The 22,493-nt window shown below is 43.1% G+C and overlaps 1 protein-coding gene across 1 annotated transcript in view; it reads right to left on the bottom strand.

Moving 5' to 3' along the window:
* Positions 1–1,327: 1,327 nt before the first annotated feature.
* Positions 1,328–22,493, bottom strand: part of LOC137779552 (pro-neuregulin-3, membrane-bound isoform) — a 329,559-nt gene continuing 308,393 nt past the window's right edge. Inside the window, exons 6-9 of the mRNA XM_068567459.1 lie at positions 19,877–20,003; positions 12,363–12,478; positions 10,477–10,641; positions 1,328–4,871 (exon numbers count right to left, since the gene is read on the bottom strand). Coding sequence (XP_068423560.1) covers positions 4,232–4,871; positions 10,477–10,641; positions 12,363–12,478; positions 19,877–20,003 — 1,048 coding nt within the window. The 3' untranslated portion in view covers positions 1,328–4,231. The remainder of the gene's footprint in view (positions 4,872–10,476; positions 10,642–12,362; positions 12,479–19,876; positions 20,004–22,493) is intronic.

The raw sequence follows: 22,493 nt of genomic DNA, 5'->3' as shown, positions 1-22,493 counted from the left end.
CTAAACTGCTGTGCAGGCCATAAATCTGGTTTGGAAAAGAGGAGAATTGAGAGTGTAGGCAGTCAGATGTTGGAGTAGAGTAAACGGCACAACTTCACACACAGACACACATGCAAACAGAGACACACACACACATTGATGAGCATGAATGGATCTGGGTACATATTTGAGACTCATCCCTTTTTGTTTTTTAAATGTTGTAGTATCCATCTCCTGTTGAAAGACGACAGCGATCGCCATAGTTTTCAGTAAATTGAGGGAAATGTAGATAAAAGGAACTGAAACAACAAATAAAATGACAGACTTTTTTACTCAGATTTTAGTATTCATTAATGTTTTGTAAGATTAAAAATAAAAAAATCTTAAATTATAAAAATTTAGTAAATTTCTTCAGGGGCAAAACAAAAGTTATAAATGCAGTGGATTGATTTTAACGGCATCGATTGACCGATTTGCACTCGAAATGTGTCACACTCCCCGCTTGCAAGGCGGCTCTGATTACCGATGCCCCGTTGCAACACTGACTCAAGACACAAAGAAAACTATGGAGGACGGCATTTTAGCTGCTGATTGTGCACTAATAAAAAAAAAAACTAGAGACCATCTTGCGATGGAATCACACGAGCAGTTACGCCAAATTGGGCCAGAGGCGTAAAGTCGGGAGGTAACGCAGTTTGGTCCGTCGTCTTAAGCTTCAAACTACGACGCTCTTTGTACCCCTCTGGCATCAGTTTTTGCACTTTATTGTCTGTTTGTTTGACACTGAATTTCAACTTTCCGTTAAAAGTAAAAACAACATAAAGCACCGATAAGTATAATAGTGCCGAAAAAAACGGAAAATATGTAACTGCATACATTCCACACGCAAACACATCTAAAAAAAAAAAGCTGTCATGCTCTCAAAATATGTGAACAATAAAAGAAGCCAATGGGATTTTTCTTATCAAATGTAAAACCACCATTTTGCCTCCAACGCCGCGTCTTAAATTGTAAAAGCCGGCAAGAGGAGACGTAATGCAGTTTTCAATCACTGGCACACGGAAAACCATTTAAATGTGGTCAGAGTGGGAAGCAGCGCATTAAATTCCTTTTTTTGCTCCCCTCTGTTGTGTAATTGCTGATGCTCACATGTGCATTGTGCTTGAAGTGCATGCATCTCAAAAGTAATTGTGTTACTAATGTGTGTGTATTCCTGCTCTGAGCTTTCATGAGATGATGTAAATGTCGTGAAAACACGCAGTGGATGTGCATTGTGGTTGCAGGGCTCACCGCAGATAAAGAAAAAAATACAAATCCAGACAATGCTTGCAGACTTTTATCTGTTAAAAGCTCATACACTGATTACAGTTGGTCAAACAAACAAATTCACATTTTTCCCCCCCTCCTCTCGGTCTAAGCACCGAAGCGCATCAGCCTCCACTCTGTAAGTTATCAGTGTTTGCTCTGGTGAGGACATAATGGATTTCAGTATCAAATAACCCAAACTGTTGAGATTCAGCAATATGACGGATAGAAAAGCGTTCTTATCGGGGTCTGTATGGCGACGTGACAAACTAAGTCTTCAAAAGAAAGAATGAACGAAAGAAGCTAACGGCTGATTTCTGATTGCTCGTGTGTGACGAATAAGAGGTTGAAAGATCGGCCATTTTGAGTGGTTTGATAAGTACACGTTGGGAGAGCGCGAAGTCCCGGGTACTGTGAACTTATCCGGAGTATCTGCGGCGTTGAATCCGACCCCTCGGCCACACACATTGGGATGGTGCCACAGGAAGAGTCATGTATGGATGGTTGAATGCAGTTTCCTGTTGAAGGGGGGGGGGGGCACATTCACAAAGCTATGAAGGACGGCAGCTGTGAGAGTTCAATGTAAAGACTCATTTTATATCAAAAACATAAAATATCCAGGAGTCGCTCTTACTTTCTAAAGTGTTGAAAACAAGGCCGGACACCTTTTCAGTGTTTTTTTTCCGATGAAGACGGAAGCAGGATTGTTGCTACTTATTGTTCACGCTTTTAACTTTCCAAGGTCAAACAAACAACCAATCAAGCAAATCTTAATTTTTATAACTGTCGAAACCGACCCCAACAACACAAAGGTCATAATTTTAACCAGAGCATTATATAATTTAGTGAAAAACATTTTTGGGGTTTTATTTTGTTGAAATATGGGTTCCTGGCAAAGTCAAATATCCTTGATGCAATAAACTAATTCGTAAGGTTCTTTTATGCATTTAAAAACCTAAATTGGGGCGGTGCCGACCCGAACACCAGAGGAAAGGTTCATTCGAAATGCTTCAATTCTGTCGCGAGGACTTGACTGGATACCAAAACGTCGTTGATTTAAAAAAATAATAATTTCTTGTCTGCTTTTTTTTTACTCTCATTGGAGCCCCTTTTTAATAGAAGCAACATAAAGCAATACAATTGGTGGGATCCCTTAGAAGCAAGGCCACCTCTCCCCTTTCCTTTCTGGGATTTTCATTCAAAAATGACATCTGGAAAGAGACAGCTGCTCTTAAGAAAATCATAAAAATAAATAATTGGAATAAAACCAATAGATGTGGCCTGCTAATGAAATTAAAACCTCAAACGACTCACGACATCAATGGGCAAAGTTGTATGCATGGAGACATTGGTGTTTTGGACATTTTTGGACATGTCGGGTATCAATATATTTCCATAAAGTGATGAAAAGTATTTTGAAATGGAACCGTATTCAAAAACATTGTTTACCATTGATTTCTGTATTCCAGGCAGCGTGGTGAAAAGAGGGAACTACCAGCTAGTTGGATGGGGGAACTTTGTGAACGCTGGTCTCCAGCCAGTTTAGCCCAGATTGTGTGTGTGAAAAAGGCCAAAGGAGATATACGGTATACCACTGTAAACCAGACTGATGTAATCCAGCATGCACATTTGGAAAGGGTGCTTTTTTTTAAGGTGTCAAAATGTCTTCCGAGCAATCGACCAAAACAACTGTTATTTTGAAAAAAATCTTTACCAGAGTTGCAACCACTGTTTTTACTTTTTGTCACCAGAAACATTTGGCTGTCAGTTCATACAGAGATTCAAAAGCGTCCAGTTCATAGGATACAACATAGAGACATTTATTTGTTTCAAATACCCAAACCACGTGGTCCTCCTTCCTGTCGGCCCCCCATCAGAAAGCAGCATTGTTCATTAATAAAACCGAAAATGGAAAACAAAAAAATTCAACAAAAAAAAACGTCAGATTAGCTCCTGCGGTGCCTCTTAGCCCCTCTCGTCCTTCCTTTTGGTCCTTCTGGTCCATTCATCCAACCGAAGGTGACGCACAGGTGAGTGTGTGCGCTCGCGTACGTGTGCGAAAATATAATTTGTAACAAAAAAAAGGAAAAAAATAATCTGGATTGGTTTTTTTAAATCACTGGCCAAAGTGGAGTCAGCGTCTCTGATGAACAAATCTCACCAACCGCAGAAGAAGAAGAAGTTGTTTCCTGTTTTTTTCTTTTCTCCCTCTCTTCCCTCGCTGCACTTCAGCACTCACACACACTCTCACACAAACACACACAGGCATGGCCGGGGAGTTTTTTTTTGTCGTAAATCCTCAGTGTTGTTGGTAACCACAGAGGAGTGTACTGTAATTCTTGGCTTGGTAGACAAGATGTTCAGAGGGCCGGGCGGAGAGGGCGGATGCTCGCAGACTCCGACTCGCGGACTCCGACTCGCGGCTCTCGAACGCGCGGCGGGACGTTTGATGGCGTTCATTCCTCAAAGAAATTAGCCAGAACCAAAATTGTGACAGAGTTAATACAAAATAAGGGAGAAGATTAAAATAATAAAAAATAAAGGAAAAGTAGTTACATCATTCCTGTGTTCTTCAACTTTGTACTTGGTCACTTTTTGAATTCCATATATTTATATCCATATATATATATATATTTATATATTCTTTTTACAATTAAAAACACCATGGAGTTGACAGACTATTTGGTTTCTTTTTGCCTAAGTAGAAGTGTTTCTCTTGTAAATAAATGCATGTAAATATCTTTTCTTTTTTTTAATCTCCTTCCACACTGTCAGTTGGCCTCTCAGAAGTGTTTGTACATCGTCAGCACATTTTAAGTTGCTCTTTTTTTTTTGTATTTCTTTTTTTTTTTTTTTTTAATTCGGCATTTTCCATTCGTGTCTGTCACCATTGTCCGTCAAACACCGTCGAACCGAAAAAAGCGGGATGTCCTTAAATCGTGTCCTCTCATTGGCTGCTTTGTCCCAGGTCTCTGTGTGATAGGCTGGGGCTGAGCAACTGGGTCTGCGTGGGTCCGCTACAGCTCAGCGCCCCGGCGCTCCCTCCGTTAAGGTTCAGGAAGCAAACAGTGTCTCTGACCTCCAGCGGCGCCGGCGCTAACGACCCGCCTCCAACGAGCCCGCCGTCTTCCTGCTTCCTGTGGGCCGACGCCAGCGCCCTGAGCTGCTCCTGCGCCTCCTCCAGCAGCAGCGCCACCTCGTCCCGCCGCTGCCGGCCGACGGTGGACGAGCAGCAGGAGGAGGAGGAAGACGAGGTGGCGTGCGCCGCCCTCTCGCTCCTCGCTTCCTTGCAGGGCGCCGGGGCGACGCCGGTTTGCATACAAGACACCTCGTTGTCATGGTGGCACTGGACGGAGGGGATGATGGGGATGGAGCAGGAGCGAAACGGAGGAGGCGGGGACCGGCTGTGACGGCGTCCGGGCCCGCGGAGGCCGCTGCGGGTGTCGGGTGTCGGGTCGGCGCGCTCGGACGGGCCCGAACGCGGGTCCGCCGGGCGGCCGCTCCACGGCGATGGCGACGGGGTTTGCATATGTAGGAAGGCGTCTCGTCTGGGGTCGTCGCATCGGTCCTCCACATGCATTTGGCAACTGAAGAAGATGGGGAAAGAAGAAGAGAAAAGGTTATTAAAGGGAGGGAAACTTCTTCACTCGCACCCAGAGAAGTCATTGTGGCTTTGAGCGCGATTTCAACTGGATCGCCTTTTTCAAACTCCCACGCCTGAAACCCCCGGCAGAATACACAGAGGGACAGCTCTCCGCCCTTTGCCATCTCCCAGACTAACCGAGGATACTGAGAGGGAAGGCGATGAGCCACGACATCTTTCTTTCATCTCTTTATATCGGAGTCCGCGCACACGCGCGAAAAAAGAAAGAAAAAAAGAAAAATCAAAAAAAAAAACTTCACTCCCTTATATAAGCAAAGAGGTAACAGCGAGTTCACTCATCACGTTATTGATTTAACGACTCAAAGTATGTTGAAAATGAGTTGTTCTAAAGTTTACGTTCATCTGTGGTCAAGGACAAATGAGCTAATCGTGCATCACGAATGGTAATTTCAATTGTGTGTTTTTTTTCTTCATTTTTTTTCTTAGTAGCTCCAGTTTTAGGTCAAGACCATTTGCTTTTGTTTGAAATATCTTCTTTGAGTCACTCTGAGATTGTATAACTGCACTGATTTGAATCTCTTTTCTCTATTTTTGCAAGTGTTCAGTCACACCTGCCACCTGCATCGTCCTTCTCTGTTCCCCCAAAGAGCATGTTCGCGTGTTAGCGTGTTAAGTTGTCCTAGCTTGACATTTGATTATCCCGCCATTTTTTATACCGCCTGTCACCGGTTGTCTCGGCTTGTTTGTTCGCCGGCTTCATGAATTAAACGGCGCGTGTCTCGCTATCTCGCTTGTCCACGGTTAACGTGACACGAGAAACGAGCTAACGGAGAATTTAGAGTTTACATGCGGCAGTACAGTCATCAGATTCCTCTTTAACACGGCCGCAAATAAAAACCCGCCGTTTTCAGTGAAGTTGAGAATATCGCATCATTATCTTTGTGTAATAATACATAATCTGTCTCTTCTTCCTTATAATATCACACATACATACATTTCTGCGCTCTCCATCAAGGCGTGCAAAAAATTAGAGGTTAGCAGGAGACGGTACGTCGTCCTTTTTATCGCAGCAGTATTTTTTTCCGAGGCACGAAAACCTTGCCAAAATAAAATAATAAAAAAAAAAAAACACACAGTGGAGATTTAGCGAGGCCCGCAGAGAGGATCCCGCGAGTGATAAGAGAGGCTGATGCTAGGGTGCTAATTCCCAAGATAACATTCACAGACAAATCTCTCTTTTGATGTGTTGAAACACAATCAGATTGCAAAAATCTATGAAGCGGAGTTCAAATATAGACCCTGGAGCGACGAGGGAGCAGCTGGAGGGGTATTACAGAGAGATTGTGTGCAAGTGAGGTGAGATAAGTGACTGGGCTTTTATCTTTGTTACAGGAGTTCATGATATGCACAAGTGTTAACAGTCATTTTCATTAATCCATTCCCTGACGGATCATTTCTTAATACATCGCATCCGAATTCAAAGAAAAAATCGTTATGAAATGGGATGCAGTGACCTTGTGAAACTGGGAAAGCTTCCAGATTCATACATACATGTAGATGCGCACGCCTACACACGGAGGCTGTGATTTTCCAAGTGAAGGTCGCGTATATAATATAATCGCAACACAAAGTTAGCGAGGGAGGAGGAAAAAAAAAAACTCACGTTACTGTATAAAATACTGCAAACAGTGAACAGAAAAATAAAACTGTGTGCAGTCTTTCCATCAGCCATTTGGAAGACAGCGTTATCTTAAAATAGAAGTAACAACACAGGACATTCTGTCTCCCTGTCAGCCATTTTGTTGAGATAACGCAAGGCTTCTCTAACAGGCATGGAATAGAACGGGCATCCTTTCTTTTAAAGCCTTTTCTGACTGTCATTTGCTATCTGCACACTCCTCTATCACATCCTTTTCCTGCCGCTGCTTCTTTTTTACTATATTTTCTCGACGCTTTCCACCCGTGTCGGAATGGATTCAAACCGGTTGTCTCTCTATTTCTGTCTCGGTCTCCATGCATTCATGGTCAAATGTCTCCATGGCAACTCAGACAGCCGTACCATGGGAGAGGGAGTCGTGTCTGTCTGTCTGTCTGTCTGTCTGTCTGTCTGTGTGTCCATCTGCTGTGTGATTTCCATGCAGCATCTGTGCATGGGGTTGTTTTCGGGGTTTTCTTTGGAGGGGAGTTTTCATTCTGTGCAGTGGCGTGCACAGATGCTCGAGGTGAAGGGGCAAAACATGTAAAGGAGTCAAAGCAGAGCAGCTTTTTTGGCACCAAAGGACACTTGATAGTGTTTAGAAGACCAGTGGGCCACCCAGAGGACACTTGACCAGATGATCAGTAGACCAGTGGGTCAACCAGAGGACACTTGACCAGATGATCAGTAGACCAGTGGGCCAACCAAAGGACACTTGACCACGTGATCAGGAGACCAGTGGGCCAACCAAAGGACACTTGACCACGTGATCAGGAGACCAGTGGGTCAACCAGAGGACACTTGACCAGATGATCAGTAGACCAGTGGGCCACCCAGAGGACACTTGACCAGGTGATGAGGAGACCAGTGGGCCACCCAGAGGACACTTGACCAGGTGATCAGGAGACCAGTGGGCCAACCAGAGAACACTTGACCAGGTGATCAGTAGACCAGTGGGCCAACCAGAGAACACTTGACCAGGTGATGAGGAGACCAGTGGGCCACCCAGAGGACACTTGACCAGGTGATCAGGAGACCAGTGGGCTAACCAGAGGACACTTGACCAGGTGATCAGTAGACCAGTGGGCCAACCAGAGAACACTTGACCAGGTGATGAGGAGACCAGTGGGCCAACCGGAGGACACTTGACCAGGTGATCAGTAGACCAGTGGGCCATCCAGAGGACACTTGACCAGGTGATCAGTAGACCAGTGGGTCAACCAGAGGACACTTGACCAGATGATCAGTAGACCAGTGGGTCAACCAGAGGACACTTGACCAGGTGATCAGTAGACCAGTGGGCTAACCAGAGGACACTTGACCAGGTGATGAGGAGACCAGTGGGCCAACCAGAGGACACTTGACCAGGTGATCAGGAGACCAGTGGGCCAACCAGAGGACCACGCCTGGGGTGACCAGGAGATCAGCCAACCAGAGGTAACCTCAACTGACTAGAGGGAACTAATGACAAGGCTACATAGAAGCTTTCACATACTGTATGTGGACTGTTTGCCGAGTGGCTGCTGCAACACTACGCTTCCACTGTGATCAATTAAACCAGCGGGCGTGTGGGAGCATTACGTTCATACAGCCCCACCACCGAGGTCTGCTATAACAACGTAGATCATTTTGCTTCTGTTCTGCATTTACTGTGCCAGTACCAGTTGGTGGTCGCTTGCTAACTTTAACCCCCTTCCGTGGCTCACTGTAGTCGAGATGCTATCATCCTCATTTTGGGCTGCACAAACCTGGAGAAAAAGTTGAAGGTTCCCAGCGCTCTGCAGGGTCCCAATGCTGAAGAAACAATTCCACACAAATGAAAAGCTTGCCGTTTTTGTAGTTTTGCCTGTGGTTCACGCAATCCTACACAGTGCGCCCTATGCATGCTGCAGGTGAAGCAGGTAAAATATACATTTGGCTTTGTTCATTCTTCACTGTACCCAGGCCGTAAGGGGGGAGGAGAGGCGTACTTTGGTTGAGAAGACGACGCCGCTTGACCTGAAGGTTTGTCTCTGCACTTTATTTTACATTCTGTTCAATTTAATATGTTTCTATTTCTTGCACTGTGTTGATCCTCGTATGTGAAACATACCTGGCAAATAAATAGTTCTGATTGCGATCCAACAACGCAGAGGACGCTCGGGCCAACCAGAAAATATCGTGGCCAACCAGAGGGCATTCAGACCGACCATGAGACGCTTGGCCGACCAGAACACAGTCGGATTAAACCAAGGACATCTCGGCAGATGAGAAAAGCCTGATATAAGTGATAATTATATGTGGAAATGCTCCTCTCCCTCTGAGATTCGGGTTGCGTGGATGGACTTTGAATGTGCGGAGGCCTCTTGGGCTTACCAGAGGGGCACCCGAGCGGCATAGGGTCAACACTTGTCTTGAAGAAAAGCACACTTAAGACACTCCCCTGCTTGAATTATGATGAAAACTAAATAAAACCTAGTATATTACAGCAAAAAGGGCAGGACCCTCCCTGTGCGCACACCGCTTCACAATTAGCTTGTAATGCATGCTCTCTGTATGTTGGAGTTAGTTTTCCCCCAAGCCATGTCTGTCTGCTCTCTCTCTCTTTCCATTACTATGCATGTAGGTCATGTGGAGCTTTATCCTGAGCCGGGGCCGCTGGGACCTGAACGCCTGAAGTACGGCTTGTCAGTCCAGGTGGGTAAAGCACTGACTCATGACCCACCAAAGAAATGGGTCAAAGCACAGCGCCTCCCAAACCAGATGCATTTCTCGCTAATCACTCGCACTGATCATCTACCTGCATTTCCTCTTTGCTGGTACCATATGCACACGCTGCGTTGCCTGAGAAGTGTGCAGTGTTACATCTAAATGCCAGGATTTAATTGTCTTGCTGCTAAGCCATCACATTAAAAAAAAAAAAATCAAAATATAGCGCCGGCTCGACAAGACGTCAGAGAGGAAAAAGGGAGAGCGGTGAATGTGGACGTGCAGCCGGTGTCGTGTCCTTAAAAGCACCGGCGCGAAGCGTTTCTTTTGAACTCGTGCCACTGTACTGCAGACCACAACATAACGTGACCTTGGTTTTTTATCTTCGCTCAGCAGATTGGAAAACAAAAGGGATGGGGCGAAGCTAAAGGAGGTAAAAAAAAAAAAAAAAAGACTGTCTTTTTTGGGAAATAAAATATCACAGAATTGGCTTTGAAATATCCACTCTTGAAATGAAATCCAAAGCTTTGTCCACGGCGAGGCTGTATTTTTCAGTTAGTGGTTTTCATTGAAATGACTCAGCACATGGAGGATACAGCAAAGAAGCACAGTGGAGATATAAAGAAAGCGAGGTTCAAACCTTAAAATACTTTAAGCTCAACACTTTCTTTCTCCAAATACCAAAGATGGCCTCGCTTCAGACTATGTCAGTGTCCTTGCTTCAGACTACCTAGTGTCGGTTTTTGGACATTTCAGGGACGGCGTGTCAGTTTTCTGCAAGTGTCTTTTCAAAAATAAACTTCCGTGTTCACAGGAAACCGGCGCCAGTGCGTCCAAACAGGCTGCAAATCTCAGAGAAACCAATAGCTAACGTAACTGAGGTCTTGGTGGGTTACACCTTCTGTAAGTAAGAGCACAGCTTAGCAATGTGTCAATCACACCGTCAGCCACGCCCCCATCCTGCCGCCCGCCCCTTTGGCAAGCCCTTTGATTGTTTTTGAGAAAAAAAGAGTAATCAAATACTGCAGCGTGTCTAAACCACTGAAATTATCTGAATTTAAAAAGAGGAAACCATTGAAGGAACAAATAAGATGTGTGTGTGTGTGTGTGTGTGTGTGTGTGTGTGTGTGTGTGTGTGTGTGTATATATATATATAGATATAGATATATATATATTTCTAGGTTAGTCAGTACAATCTGCTCACCCTCGTTGCGCTTCAGCGTCCCTCTCCGATGAGTCCACTTCTTGAAGGTGTTGGTAGGCGTGGCCTGAATACTTGGATCCTCCAATCGGATTCAGCTTCCCCCTGGGTATGGGCGGGGTCCTGCGAGGAGTTGACCAATGGGCTGCACGGGTTCTCTGATCCGGGCTGTGAAAGTAAAAAACTAATTCAATAAAGATTCAGAAGTTATTGTTCAATTAAGGATCTGAGTGTTTGGATCTGACGCACACGGCATAAATCGATTATCTGACTGCTTATTTATTTGTGTATTAACTCATAAACACAGGGTTTTGCCAATTTCTGTTAGTCTGTTTTGGGTCCGGGCCACCATTTTGAACGCATGAGAGACCAAATTTCACGTATATGTAAAAAAAATATAATATGACAAACTTTTAAGTTTATTAAAATGACCTCTAGTTAGTTACCCATCTTTGAAGAAAGATTTGTGGCTCTTAGGTAAATCATTTGCATTATAATAACAAGAAAGCATGGTGTTATCCGCATGTCTTTGGTTCCATAAAATCTCTCTAAAAAGAAATTTTGGCACCAGAAAATGTGGTGAGGACATTTGGACTTGATTTACTGAAGTGGTAAATGTCCTCTCCAGGCCCTCATTCATATTTAACTCTGCTGTTTTGAAGGAGAGGTTTGCCTCTAAAAAATGACTACTTAGCCATAACAACTGGAAGCCCAGCTTACAGTCAGGCACTTAATAGTGTTGGCAGAATTCTGTATTCAGGCATTTAAACACCGAAAAAACCCCACAGAATTAGCCTTTCTAGGCTGTCAGTGGTATCACAACACACTCTGCTATCCGGACAATAGTGTCCAGGCCTCGGCCTGAACCGATATGATTGCAAACAAATACACTCTCCTCGGCCACTAAGAAAGTAATTTGTGGTTAAGAGGCACAGACTGCCAGCCGTGTAATCTGGTGATCAACTCAGCTCTTCACCTCGAGAGAGAGAAATGGAAAGAGGCTAGAAAAGTCCTGCAGGACTTTAGCCAAAAGGATAGAGAAATGGACTTTGTGGTTTTGAGGGTTGCCTGAATGCATTGGGGGGCGGGGGGGAAATCCTCTTTCAACCACTGCCTGGATCCTCTTGGAAAAAAAAAGAAGAGAAAAGCTGATTAAACCCCAGCTGCTCTGGTAGAGTTGTTCAGCAGTTAGAGGTCGTAAACCCCACGAGTGTGCTGAGAGGCTCTCAGGTGTGAATGAACAGGGATGAAGGAGAGAGAAGTCGAAAAAAAAAAGCATCATGTGTGCATTTTACTCATTTCCCCCCAAGCATTGGACAATATTTAAAAAAAAAAGGTTTTGTGTTGAATCCCAAAACCTTTTCACTCTTTCTCACACATAAAAAAGAGCCAATGACGTAGAAACCTTGATCTCTGAGGATATGTGTATTGCAACAGAACATTTCAGCCTCTGTCAGAAGTGTGTGTTGGAGTGTGTTGCTTGCTGGCGATCCAACACACCACTGAGCAGTTTCAGGAGAAAGCTTACCGGGACGTAAATGCCTGCACATGCCGCATCCCCTTGTATCTCCGTTCCATCTCCTCATTCTCCATGAGTGTTATAGATATGCTTATTAACACGTTTATAGCTTTCATTACAAAGACTATCGTTCTTCCGTGAATCAGCAATTAACTTTGGCTGAACTGTAATGTGGATAATTCAATTTCTCTCTTCACTGCGCCCCCACCGATTACGGGGAAGGACACTGGAGTTGGTGTTATTTGCATTATTACGATTTCCAGCAGTGAACCGAGGAGGCGGGACGCTTCCTATCGCTCGCTCTCTCTCTCTTGTGGGCGATGTGAGGTCCGAACGCGACTGTTGTCTGTGCAATTAGTTTCAGTCATACCTCTGATGTTTGGCGGCGGCCCTGGAGCTGTTGGACGGCGTGCTGGAGATGTTGCAGTGTGCAAAGCTGGAGCCACAAACGTTCCCCTGGCGGCTCTGGGAGGACCGCTTGCAGTACTGCAGGAAACAAACAAAAGAACATTGAAGTTTAGTTGCCGATCACTTTGGATAAATTACAATAAATGTCTAAGATATATTTTCTTTACCATCGTGCTATACAAAGGGTTCCCACTCGGCATCAAACGTGTCCTCCCTCTGAAGCAGCCTGTATTGATATTTCTTCTATAAACTCGCCCCGAGCTCTTTCTCACACACTGACAGCTTCGAGGAGGGGAGTGCCAATACTGCCTTGATTCTGGGAGCCTGGAGACTAAATAGAGTCCGGTTACATCTATTTCTGACTCTTTTCCACCATCCTCTATATCGTTCTTACTTTTTTTTAGGGATTGAGTTGTACCGAGTGCAGCCCCTAATAGTTTGAAGCGTTAAGGCTTCAGGTTCTGTCACAAATCTTTAAGCCATGGTGGGAATGAAGTCCAGACGTGCCAATGATGGCTGAATAAGTGGCAGCCATAGCGTTCGGTTCTCTCAGAAATGTTTCAGGTTAAACAATAAGAGAGGAGAAAATCTGTTCATGTTCTCGAGGCGAACCCGTAAACATATGTAGACGCGTCGCTTTAATGAGGGGACACGAGGCCCAAATGTCTTTGATGCAATTGAAATGAACTTTTGTGATAACCGCCTGTTGCAACGTAAACATGCACATCGTTTGCATATAGACGCATCGCTGTTTCTGATCTCTTCTCCGAGTGAAATCCTCAAATAAAAAGGCAGAAATGCCAAGAAAATTAATAATTAATAAGCCCTTTCAAAGCCTGGATTCATCACAGTGGGAACGTCGATCAGTAAATCTATGCAATGAAGTCCACAGTACTTTGTAGAGTGGCATGAAGAATGATCCGGATTAAATGGAGAATGTAGATATGTACAGAGATGAACGGATACGTTCCCTTTTTTACATAACATGTTCCTTCCTGCAGTAATCATTTGGCTCATAAAATCTAAGTTTTGTTAGTTCACATTCTTTTGTACTCTCAAACAATACATTGGCGAGTCTTGTCTTTAATGAGTCACCCTGGTGATTTCTGACAAGATTAATGCTTCGCTTTGTTCAGAATAGCATTCTTTCTCCAATACTGCTGTATATTCTTCTTTTTTTGTTGCTTTCCATCCCCTTTGAATCTCCTTTTCATCCACAATGATCCTTCCCGTGTCCCCCCCTCCCCCCTCCTCGTTCCTTCTTTCTTTTTGGTGGCCGTCGTGACAGGATAGCTAAATCAGCACTAACGGCGCCACTACGCGAGGCCCCGGCTTCCGCCTCTTAACTCCCTTCATGTTCGTCGCCCGTCTCCGGAGACACAAGTATGCAATGAAACCAAACAGCTCTTTGTTCTGCACTTCACGATACGGTTGACGAGGCAGACTCACTCAGTTACGCAGCAGAAAAAGATCTGCTGAACACGGGGCAACACAAGAAAGCGTTTCAGGTTTTTAAACTCTAAACGCCTTCAAGATGTAAGGAGAGTGCCGGCGGTTTGATTCCTCATCTGCCGCACAACCCTATCTGTGGTTTGCATCTATCTTGACAGCTTTCGCTCCTCGGCATTATTTCGGCATTGTCTAGACAGAATCTTCTGTGACATCAGGTAGGAGGACGTTCTTGTGCACAAAGTATAGTTTTTGTGTGTCTTTAGACACATTTTTGAGTTTGATGTCTGACTAACAAGGTTGTCACTGACGCAATTCCTTCTCAGAGCCCTCCGCAGGACACCAGCCTCATTAGCATGACAGTCGCGGTTTTGTGACCATTCAGACGTTTGAAGGCCGATTCCTACTTATAAAACCGTGACATACTTTCTGTCTTAACTTTAATTTATACCGTATATAGGAGTACCAGCTCCACTGAAGCAGACAGGTTCATTAGGAAGTGCTCAGTCCTTCTCAACCCTACAACGTCAGGTGATTTTTACTCCAGCGATTGTGGTTACATCTGTGCTGCGTGACTTTTTGTGTAGCTTAATGCTTCTCACAGATGTCATTGAAGGTGGGCGTGTCTTATTGAAGGTGGGCGTGTCTTATTGAAGGTGGGCGTGTCTTATTGAAGGTGGGCGTGTCTTATTGAAGGCGGGCGTGTCTTATTGAAGGCGGGCGTGTCTTATTGAAGGTGGGCGTGTCTTATTGAAAGTGGGTGTGTCTGATTGAAGGGCGTGTCTTGCAGATATAGTGTCTTATTGAAGGTGGGCGTGTCTTATTGAAGGTGGGTGTGTCTTATTGAAGGTAAGGTTGTCTTATTGAAGGTGGGCGTGTCTTATTGAAGGTGGGCGTGTCTGCTCCAATCCCCAGTTTTTCAACAAGGTAAAGAAAATTGTTGATTTACAGGACAAGACTCACAGGTTTCAGGAACAGGAGTACCAAAGAACAAGTTCATAGCTCCATTATTTATATATTTTTTTCATCATGTTTTATTTACACCTTTTTTCAGGCTCATCTGATTTTGAGCCTTTTTCCAGAGTTCAACCATGATACCCGTTTTTCATTTCATGGGAAGTTCGAGAGGGTAAAAATAAGAGTACTTCAATTTGCATGTTTTAATATATTTTGATGGAGTATATTTTATCAGTATAGTTTGTACCGTTGGTGTTCTAGGTTTGAGGTGGAATCTCTCCATGTTGCGTTGGCAAAGCAGACTACGAAATGTGACTTTGACATTGATATTTTAGGGGTGTTGCAGTTTTCAAGTTCAAGATTGACAAAATATCTTTGAGGAATGACAGAGATCGTTGCTGATGGCAGCTTTAAAATGATACATCCTTCTGCCAGTGCTGACTGGCTCTGAATATTAAGAAACAGCCGAAATCTGACTAATATGTATTTATTGGGTATCTAGGTCAGATTAGCAATGTGGGTGAGCTAATAGTGCTATAAGATGCTATTCTGACACCGTGGTTCAAGCTGCTGGTTGACACAGAAGCTTCCAGCAAACAGTAGCTCTTTTCTTTGCCTGTGATAAAAAAGAAAATGTATATTTTATTTTGACATTATGCATGCGACGTAAGAAGGCAGGCTTTAATTATTCAGAGAAGGGTCGGTTTATGCTTGCGTGTTAATTTATTCATGTTTAAGAAGAAATGGCTGGAAGAATAATCACCCCTGTTATCCTAACTGAAGTTCACTGACTTAACAATGCTTTCTTTTGCAGTTAATGGCAGAAAAAAAGTATTGTGTTTATCTTATTCATCAGTTCTGGGTTAATAAAAAAAAAAGCTCTGCCTACCAGCTAACAGAGGGAAAAGTGCCTCCAATCTGTTAATGCACACACTGTGTGGCTTAGCGTCCCTCTTGTTTCAGTTTGAAAATAGATCGAGGCTTTGCTGCTCAAAGGAGAAAACGGAAACCATGTGCATGTGTCATACAGCAATACTGACTGTTTATAGAGGTCATCAATATAAATGTGATGTTTTTTTTCCAAATAGCTGCAGGCAAAGAAACACTGCTCTGTGGCTCCACACACACACACACACACACAAACAAACACACACACAAGTCATTACTTTGACAGCGACTTCAAGCTGTATCTGGACATTTGTGGCGCAAAGGGGCGCACGTAATGACATTTATTAATGTATATATGTCCTGTAATGGATGTTTTAATCTCTGAGACACATCCACCATATGCCTCTGGCACTAAGTTCGTTTTATTTTTTATTTTTTAACTCTGACAGACCATCCGGAAGGAACAAGGAGATGATTTTTATGATTTGTGCAGAGATGCTGCCATCAATAAAAGCGCTACAGCATTGTAAACACACACACACACACACACACACACACACACACACACACACACACACACACACACACACACACGTCTCAGATTAGCAGAGCATGCTCAGGATGGTCTTGCTCATGATAGAGAACGAGCGGTTTCAATTATGCGACAATGACAGGCAAACTCTGTGGGATACCTGTGGAATACGCGATAGGGGGTGAAACTTGATTGAGAGAAAAAGATTGGAGCTGCTCCTCAGCTCACTGCTTAATCAAATACTTCCAACAAAAAGGGCCCTGCGGTGCTAATCAGAAGGGCTCATTTTGTATAACAGGCCACTAACAGATAGTTCTGCGGTCTTTGTCATGAGCTACCCGATTATCTGGGGTTTTTATCTACACGTACATGTGCTCGAGTTCGACAGAAATGTATATAAATGAATATATAAAAACCCTGTTGAAGTTAAATCACAAAAACAAATCTAGATTTAATTGTGGCAGAGTAAATTAAATGGTTGCCATCGATGACTCACTTGTACGACTAGAACAGCATTAACCCTGAGCTTTTTTTGCAGTGCGTTAAGACATTTGGATAATTGATCGCCTGCAGACAGAAATCAGTGTGACTTTGAGCGCGTAGGCACAAAATAAAAATTGACAATAAAAAGTACAAAAAGTAATAATTTGCATGCAAGTTCCCAAAGGCTTAGAAGCAACATGTTTACATTCAGATCAGCTTTGTGTTTCGCAGTTGTACATTCTGTGGAGTCGGTGAACAATAATCAGTAATTCATTAATCTGAGCTAATAGAGCAATTAGCAAAATAAGAGCCAATGGACTGCTTTTGTCATTAGCTGTGTTGCTCCTTCCACTTGTATTTAACCCCAAGTAGACACTGCTGTACAGACACATAGGAGTCACGAGTTCAAACATTAAGGTTAATAACAATGCCATTCTTGCTTTTCACATGCGAGTTTATGTCGTCTCTATTTACTGCAATGTTAATGTTAAAACACTAGCATGCTAGCCAGCCAGGAGCATGACATTGTGACTAAATAGCAATCGCAATAGCACTCCTAGCTAACGTGATCACTTTTAAGCATGTTAGTTTGGTCTCTAAGGTCGTTGATGATGATATATTCATGTTTTTAAAAAAGGGAACTGAAGCAATAGCACATATGTATTTGATGATCTCAGTTACAAATGCATTTTGCAAGAATTTGTAAGAATAGTTGTTAAACTTGCTGATTTTGTGACTGAATAGCAATGGCAATAGCACTCCTAGCTAACGTAATAACTCTTAAGCATGTTAGTTTAAGCTCTAAAGTCGTTGATGATAATATATTCATGTTATTTAAAAAAAAAAAAAAGGGAACTGAAGCAATAACGCGTATGTACTTGATGATCTCAGTTACAAATGCATTAAAGACTTAGAGTGGACATTAATCCATGAAGGGTATCATGTTAGGTCCTGCAAATGAGGCTTGAAAGGAAGCAGACACGAGCTAGCCAAATTCACATCCATTATAAAGTCTCTGAAACTCCAAAAGAAGCACACAACCCAAACTGTGATTTTTTTTTTTTTTTTCCAGAAAGTGTGAAATAGATATTGCAAAGCTGAAGTAAAGTGATAAAGTGCAGTGACCCATTTAAAAGTTTGAACGGAGCTTCGAGCTGAAGTAAGAGCAAGAGGTCTGAACCCTCCTCCCATTGACGAAAAGTGGAACAATTGATATGAACAATATCAAAATGACATTTAGTAGTTGAGTGTCAACAAATTGGGGTAGAATAATAATTGAGAAAAACATTGGTGGGATTGGTTGCACCTAAAACAGACGTCCTCCTTATCAATAACTGATCTGGTTTCGTATGTATCATTTGCCAGTTTGATGAAAAATACATGAATCCATTGCATGTACTTGAATTATTTTCAATTACTTGGACATATATGGTGGAAACTGAAAAGTAATATGGTTAACTTCCAATAGCCGCACTCCATAAGATCTAAATCCATGTGGAAGGTTGGATAGCTGCCGTTCCTTTGATCTTCATGGAAGTCAGAGAAGCCATTTTGTTTGTCCTTGGCAGGGCACTCTGCTTGAGGCTAATACGAGGTGGCACACCCGACACACCGTCTTCACAAACAGATTACAGATTACTTTCCAGCTTTGGTTAGGTCTGTCTTCGAGCTATATCTTATCTGAACCCTTTGTGAACTGAAATTCTGTATCCGCAGGCAAGAACGCCCTTGTGTTTTAAAGTCCATACACTCTAGATTAAAGTCGACAGGCCCTGCGCAGCTTCCTTGACCTGCTGATTCAAGTAAGGCATTGAAACATTTGAAAAGGTAGTTAAAAAAAGCCTTTACCATAACAAAATTACTGAAAATATATATATTTTTTTTTAGTTTGACATTTTGGGTAAGACGCTTACCCTAAGAAAAGAAAATCGATATCACTCCCAAGTTTTTGCTAACAATGGCTACAGTTAAACTCAGATTTCATATACACCTTTCTATGTACAATTATATCAATTTCGTAGTGTTTTAAATGCTGAATACTGAATTTTGAGGGACATTTTTATGTAAGAAGTTTCAAGATGTTTTGTCAAATAATCAATGCAGATTTTTCTTCATAAGTCTAGTTTTTTTTTCTTGACGAATGAGGCCAAATTAGGCATTTTAGGCCAAGGACTAACTTGTCAACTGTTTTATGAACTGCCAGCATGAACTGTAATTCTCTCTACTCCAACACAGGATGCAAATGCGCTTCTCCCACACAGCGATGTATCCACCTTGCGTATGCTAATGTGTTTATGATGGATTGAGGGTCCCTGGTGTGTACAGTACAGGGGCTTTGCTTCATTGTAAATGTAAATCATGCCCTTGGAGGAAACCTATGATTCATCCAATAAAGCTTCATGTCAAACCTGTGTAAATTACATGAGTAACTCACTGTATATGATAAACATATCATCACAACACAAATGTACATGTACACTCACCCAGGGCAACGGAAGATGTGCATTGGACCGGGACTCAAATTAATGCGATGTTTTTCCGTGCCGCTATGCTCTCAAACGCACATTGGAGAGAGACGCGATGACAAAGAGCGCTGGGAAGATGATGAATGACATTTCTGGCCAGCACCGTGCTCCCAAACCACTGAGCGATTGCTCACTCAAAGACCTGTGAGCCTGATGCAAGTGGCCAGGTGGAGACGGGAATACAACCCATTTCATAAGCATCTTAAGACTGCAGGGAGGAGGGTGTGTGATAAACTCAATGATAGATCACAGGGTTCTGAGCTGTAATACGTGTACTGTATTTGCCTGATTTGGTTTCATTTTGAATTCCCGCTGCCTAATGCACCCAATCCAAGGTACAAAACCCTATAAAACTGTGGCACCTGATGGTATTAGATGTCTAACAAGGTTACTTTAAAGGGCTTTCCCTTCTTGCTGCTGTATCTGTGCTGCTAGAAACAACTGAAGATGGTCTTTATAATGAGGCATATCAAGTCCCACTCACTTAAAGGTAATGAAACGTTATGCTGTCAGTTCATAAATAAAATGGGATCACCCTGACTTACACACATTAATACATTCTCCAAGTGTATTTGTTTGCTATAGGGCAGCAACAATTCAAAAGAAAGTCAGGATAAGAAAAGCAAAAACCGCAGTGGTCACCTCGTGCATTTGCAGGCTGGTGTTGGGGACCCTCATCTTGGCGTCCAGGGCATTGTGGGAATTAGCGGTGTAGTTTTTCAAACTGCGGCTCTCCTTCAGGTGGGCCTGGAGCTTCTCTCTGCGCCTCCTGAAGAGAAACAACAAAAAGAAACGGATGATGTTCAAGTGGAATGTATTTTCGGAGAATTTGGACCATTGTCAGCCCAACTGCTGGTTTCATCCCCAACCAATTAGTATGTAATGTCAATGATTGTTGAATCATTAAGCGGTGTTTTTGGTACAACTGGCTTTAAATATGAAGATAAAAAAGTCTCATAGTTATGTTCTGGAATAATCAATCCCATCAAATCCAATCTGCAACTAATAAACCACTTCCAATTTACATCTGTGTGTCACAATCTCCTCCAATTGCCGTTTGCTGAATAGTTACCGCTTCGAATACCTCAAACTTAACGTCTTACAGTAGCTACAGTTTTTTTGTGCCATTATCCTACTTTACTTTTTAAATATCCAGAATGTCCTGCGTCATTCTGATAAAAGGACGCGGCAGAAACCCTGAAGAATTGTTCAGACTCCTCCACCGACATACTTTTTAAAAATGAGTCAGAGGCCAAGGAGAATTGCCTTCTGCCAGTCTCATGCCCTTGGGAACGGAGAAGAAGAGAGTGAGCTATTGACCAAACAAAAGAGCTTTCTATCTATACCTCTCCTCCTTTTCTCCCAAAGCGGTGGTAAAAAAAAAAAAAAAATCGAGTATATATTGACTCCATTTAATGCATTTTGTAAAGACGTTTTAAGTCCAGGCTCTTCATTCCTCAAATGTGTTTTTGTGAAGGTGGATGAGAATGCTTTGTAAAGCTCGCACAGACACTGACGGACTGCAGCCATTGAATGGAAGAACGACTCGTTTGACCCTCGTCTTGCATGGAGGCAGACCTTCCTCACGACGAGAGGCCGAGAGCGTCGGAATCTGATTTCTCCCATTCATCTTCCAGAAACTCTTATCGATTATGCTTCTGATAGCGTACATTACATGCTTTTAGTCATTATGACACTGGTTACCCAAGCGTGCGCACGTAACCCTTTTAACACGTATTTGAACAGGGACGTGATGCAGTGCTCACAAACAGCCTCACCCAATCTGGGTGTTGATTTGATTCACACATTTGAATGAGTCGTGAACTTGTGTAGCTCTCACCTCGTCAGACCCGTTCATTTAAATAACCGAGTGTATCTCTAACTATTCCTTACCCGTAATGCATTTTCTAGAAACCATAGTTTTACCTTAACCACAGTGTATGTGACAGGCAGTTATTGCAGAAGCTAGGTTATAAAAACGTTTTTTTGGTGTTGGATGTCCATTTGGATTTAGCCGTCTTTCATCAGAAACGCCAAGAAATCGTGTTAGCAGTTCAAATCTCGTGGCGTAGGGTTGGCTACCTTCTCTTCCTGCTCTTTTCTCGCTTTTCTTGTCACATGTTACAAGATGGCGGCATTATTTTTGATTGTCTTTCAGAGTATTTTGGCCTTGTGACTTCAAATTCAGATTGTTTTGGAGGTGAATTGCCGAACCCTCGTTTACTTAGATTATGGCCAGGCATTACAGCGGCGCACTGTTAAAGATCAACCGCTATAGCGTTGTCTGGCTCACTGGGAGAAAACCCTCTGACTTGATCTTCATTCGGCTCTCTCATATTTGCATGAACGCTTCCCTCCCAATCTGTATGCATCTTCTCCATTTGACCGAGCTAGTTTCCTGACTCAATTACGGATTCATCATAGGTGCCTGTCCATCATGCCTTTTATCCGATTATCTTGTTGTCAGGCTGCTGACTCGCTCACATCATTATATTACGGACGGAAGCCTATGGAATTACAGTGCCATCTATCACAGCGCCCAAGTCTGAATAACAGACTGTTGCGTACCGGATGTTTGACCCATCCTGTTGGGGAAAATAGCTATGCAGAGTTCACGCAGCTATTCATTTGGCAATTAATATGCACACATAGGGCATGCACTGCAAAAATATGCTGAGAGACAGAGAGAGAGAGAGAGAGAACACAGAGAGAGAGAGAGAGAGGACAGAGAGCAGGAGCCACATGAGATGACCTTTGGGTTATAATGGGCTATGAATATGTGTGTGCGCATAATGAGATTTACAAATTGTTGCAAATACCCGGTCTGGGATTTCGTTCAAGACGTTCGACGCCTCAACATGTTCCATCGTCCTTCAAGTGAATTAACAAAATGTCTCCTTGGGCCTTTCTGTCTGCCCACACCCAACCGGGCTTATTACCAAATGCGCCGACGTTACGCTTACTTTAGGACTCATGGCACATTTCACCGTAAATGTTGTCGTGGAAGCAAGTTTAAAAGTTTGAAAAACCATCGGAGCAACTTCCAGTTCCAATGAAACGCAAGAAAAACTGGGGGTTGGCGTGAAATTACATGTCACTGCATCTTATTTACCTGCCAACATATTCATGAGAAAATCCCATATGTATTTTTAGCATGTATTTCTGCATGGCTGTAAAAAATTACAGTCCAACTCTTTGAGACTGGAACTATGTCTTTACCACCCCGTCGGACCCTAATGGGGGTCTGCACCTCTTTTCC

Source organism: Clinocottus analis, unplaced genomic scaffold (assembly GCF_023055335.1).
Source record: "Clinocottus analis isolate CAN_PGR_092001 unplaced genomic scaffold, fCliAna1.0.p SCAF_8, whole genome shotgun sequence".
NCBI lineage: Eukaryota > Metazoa > Chordata > Actinopteri > Perciformes > Cottidae > Clinocottus > Clinocottus analis.
This window is presented reverse-complemented; position numbering and strand designations above follow the sequence as displayed.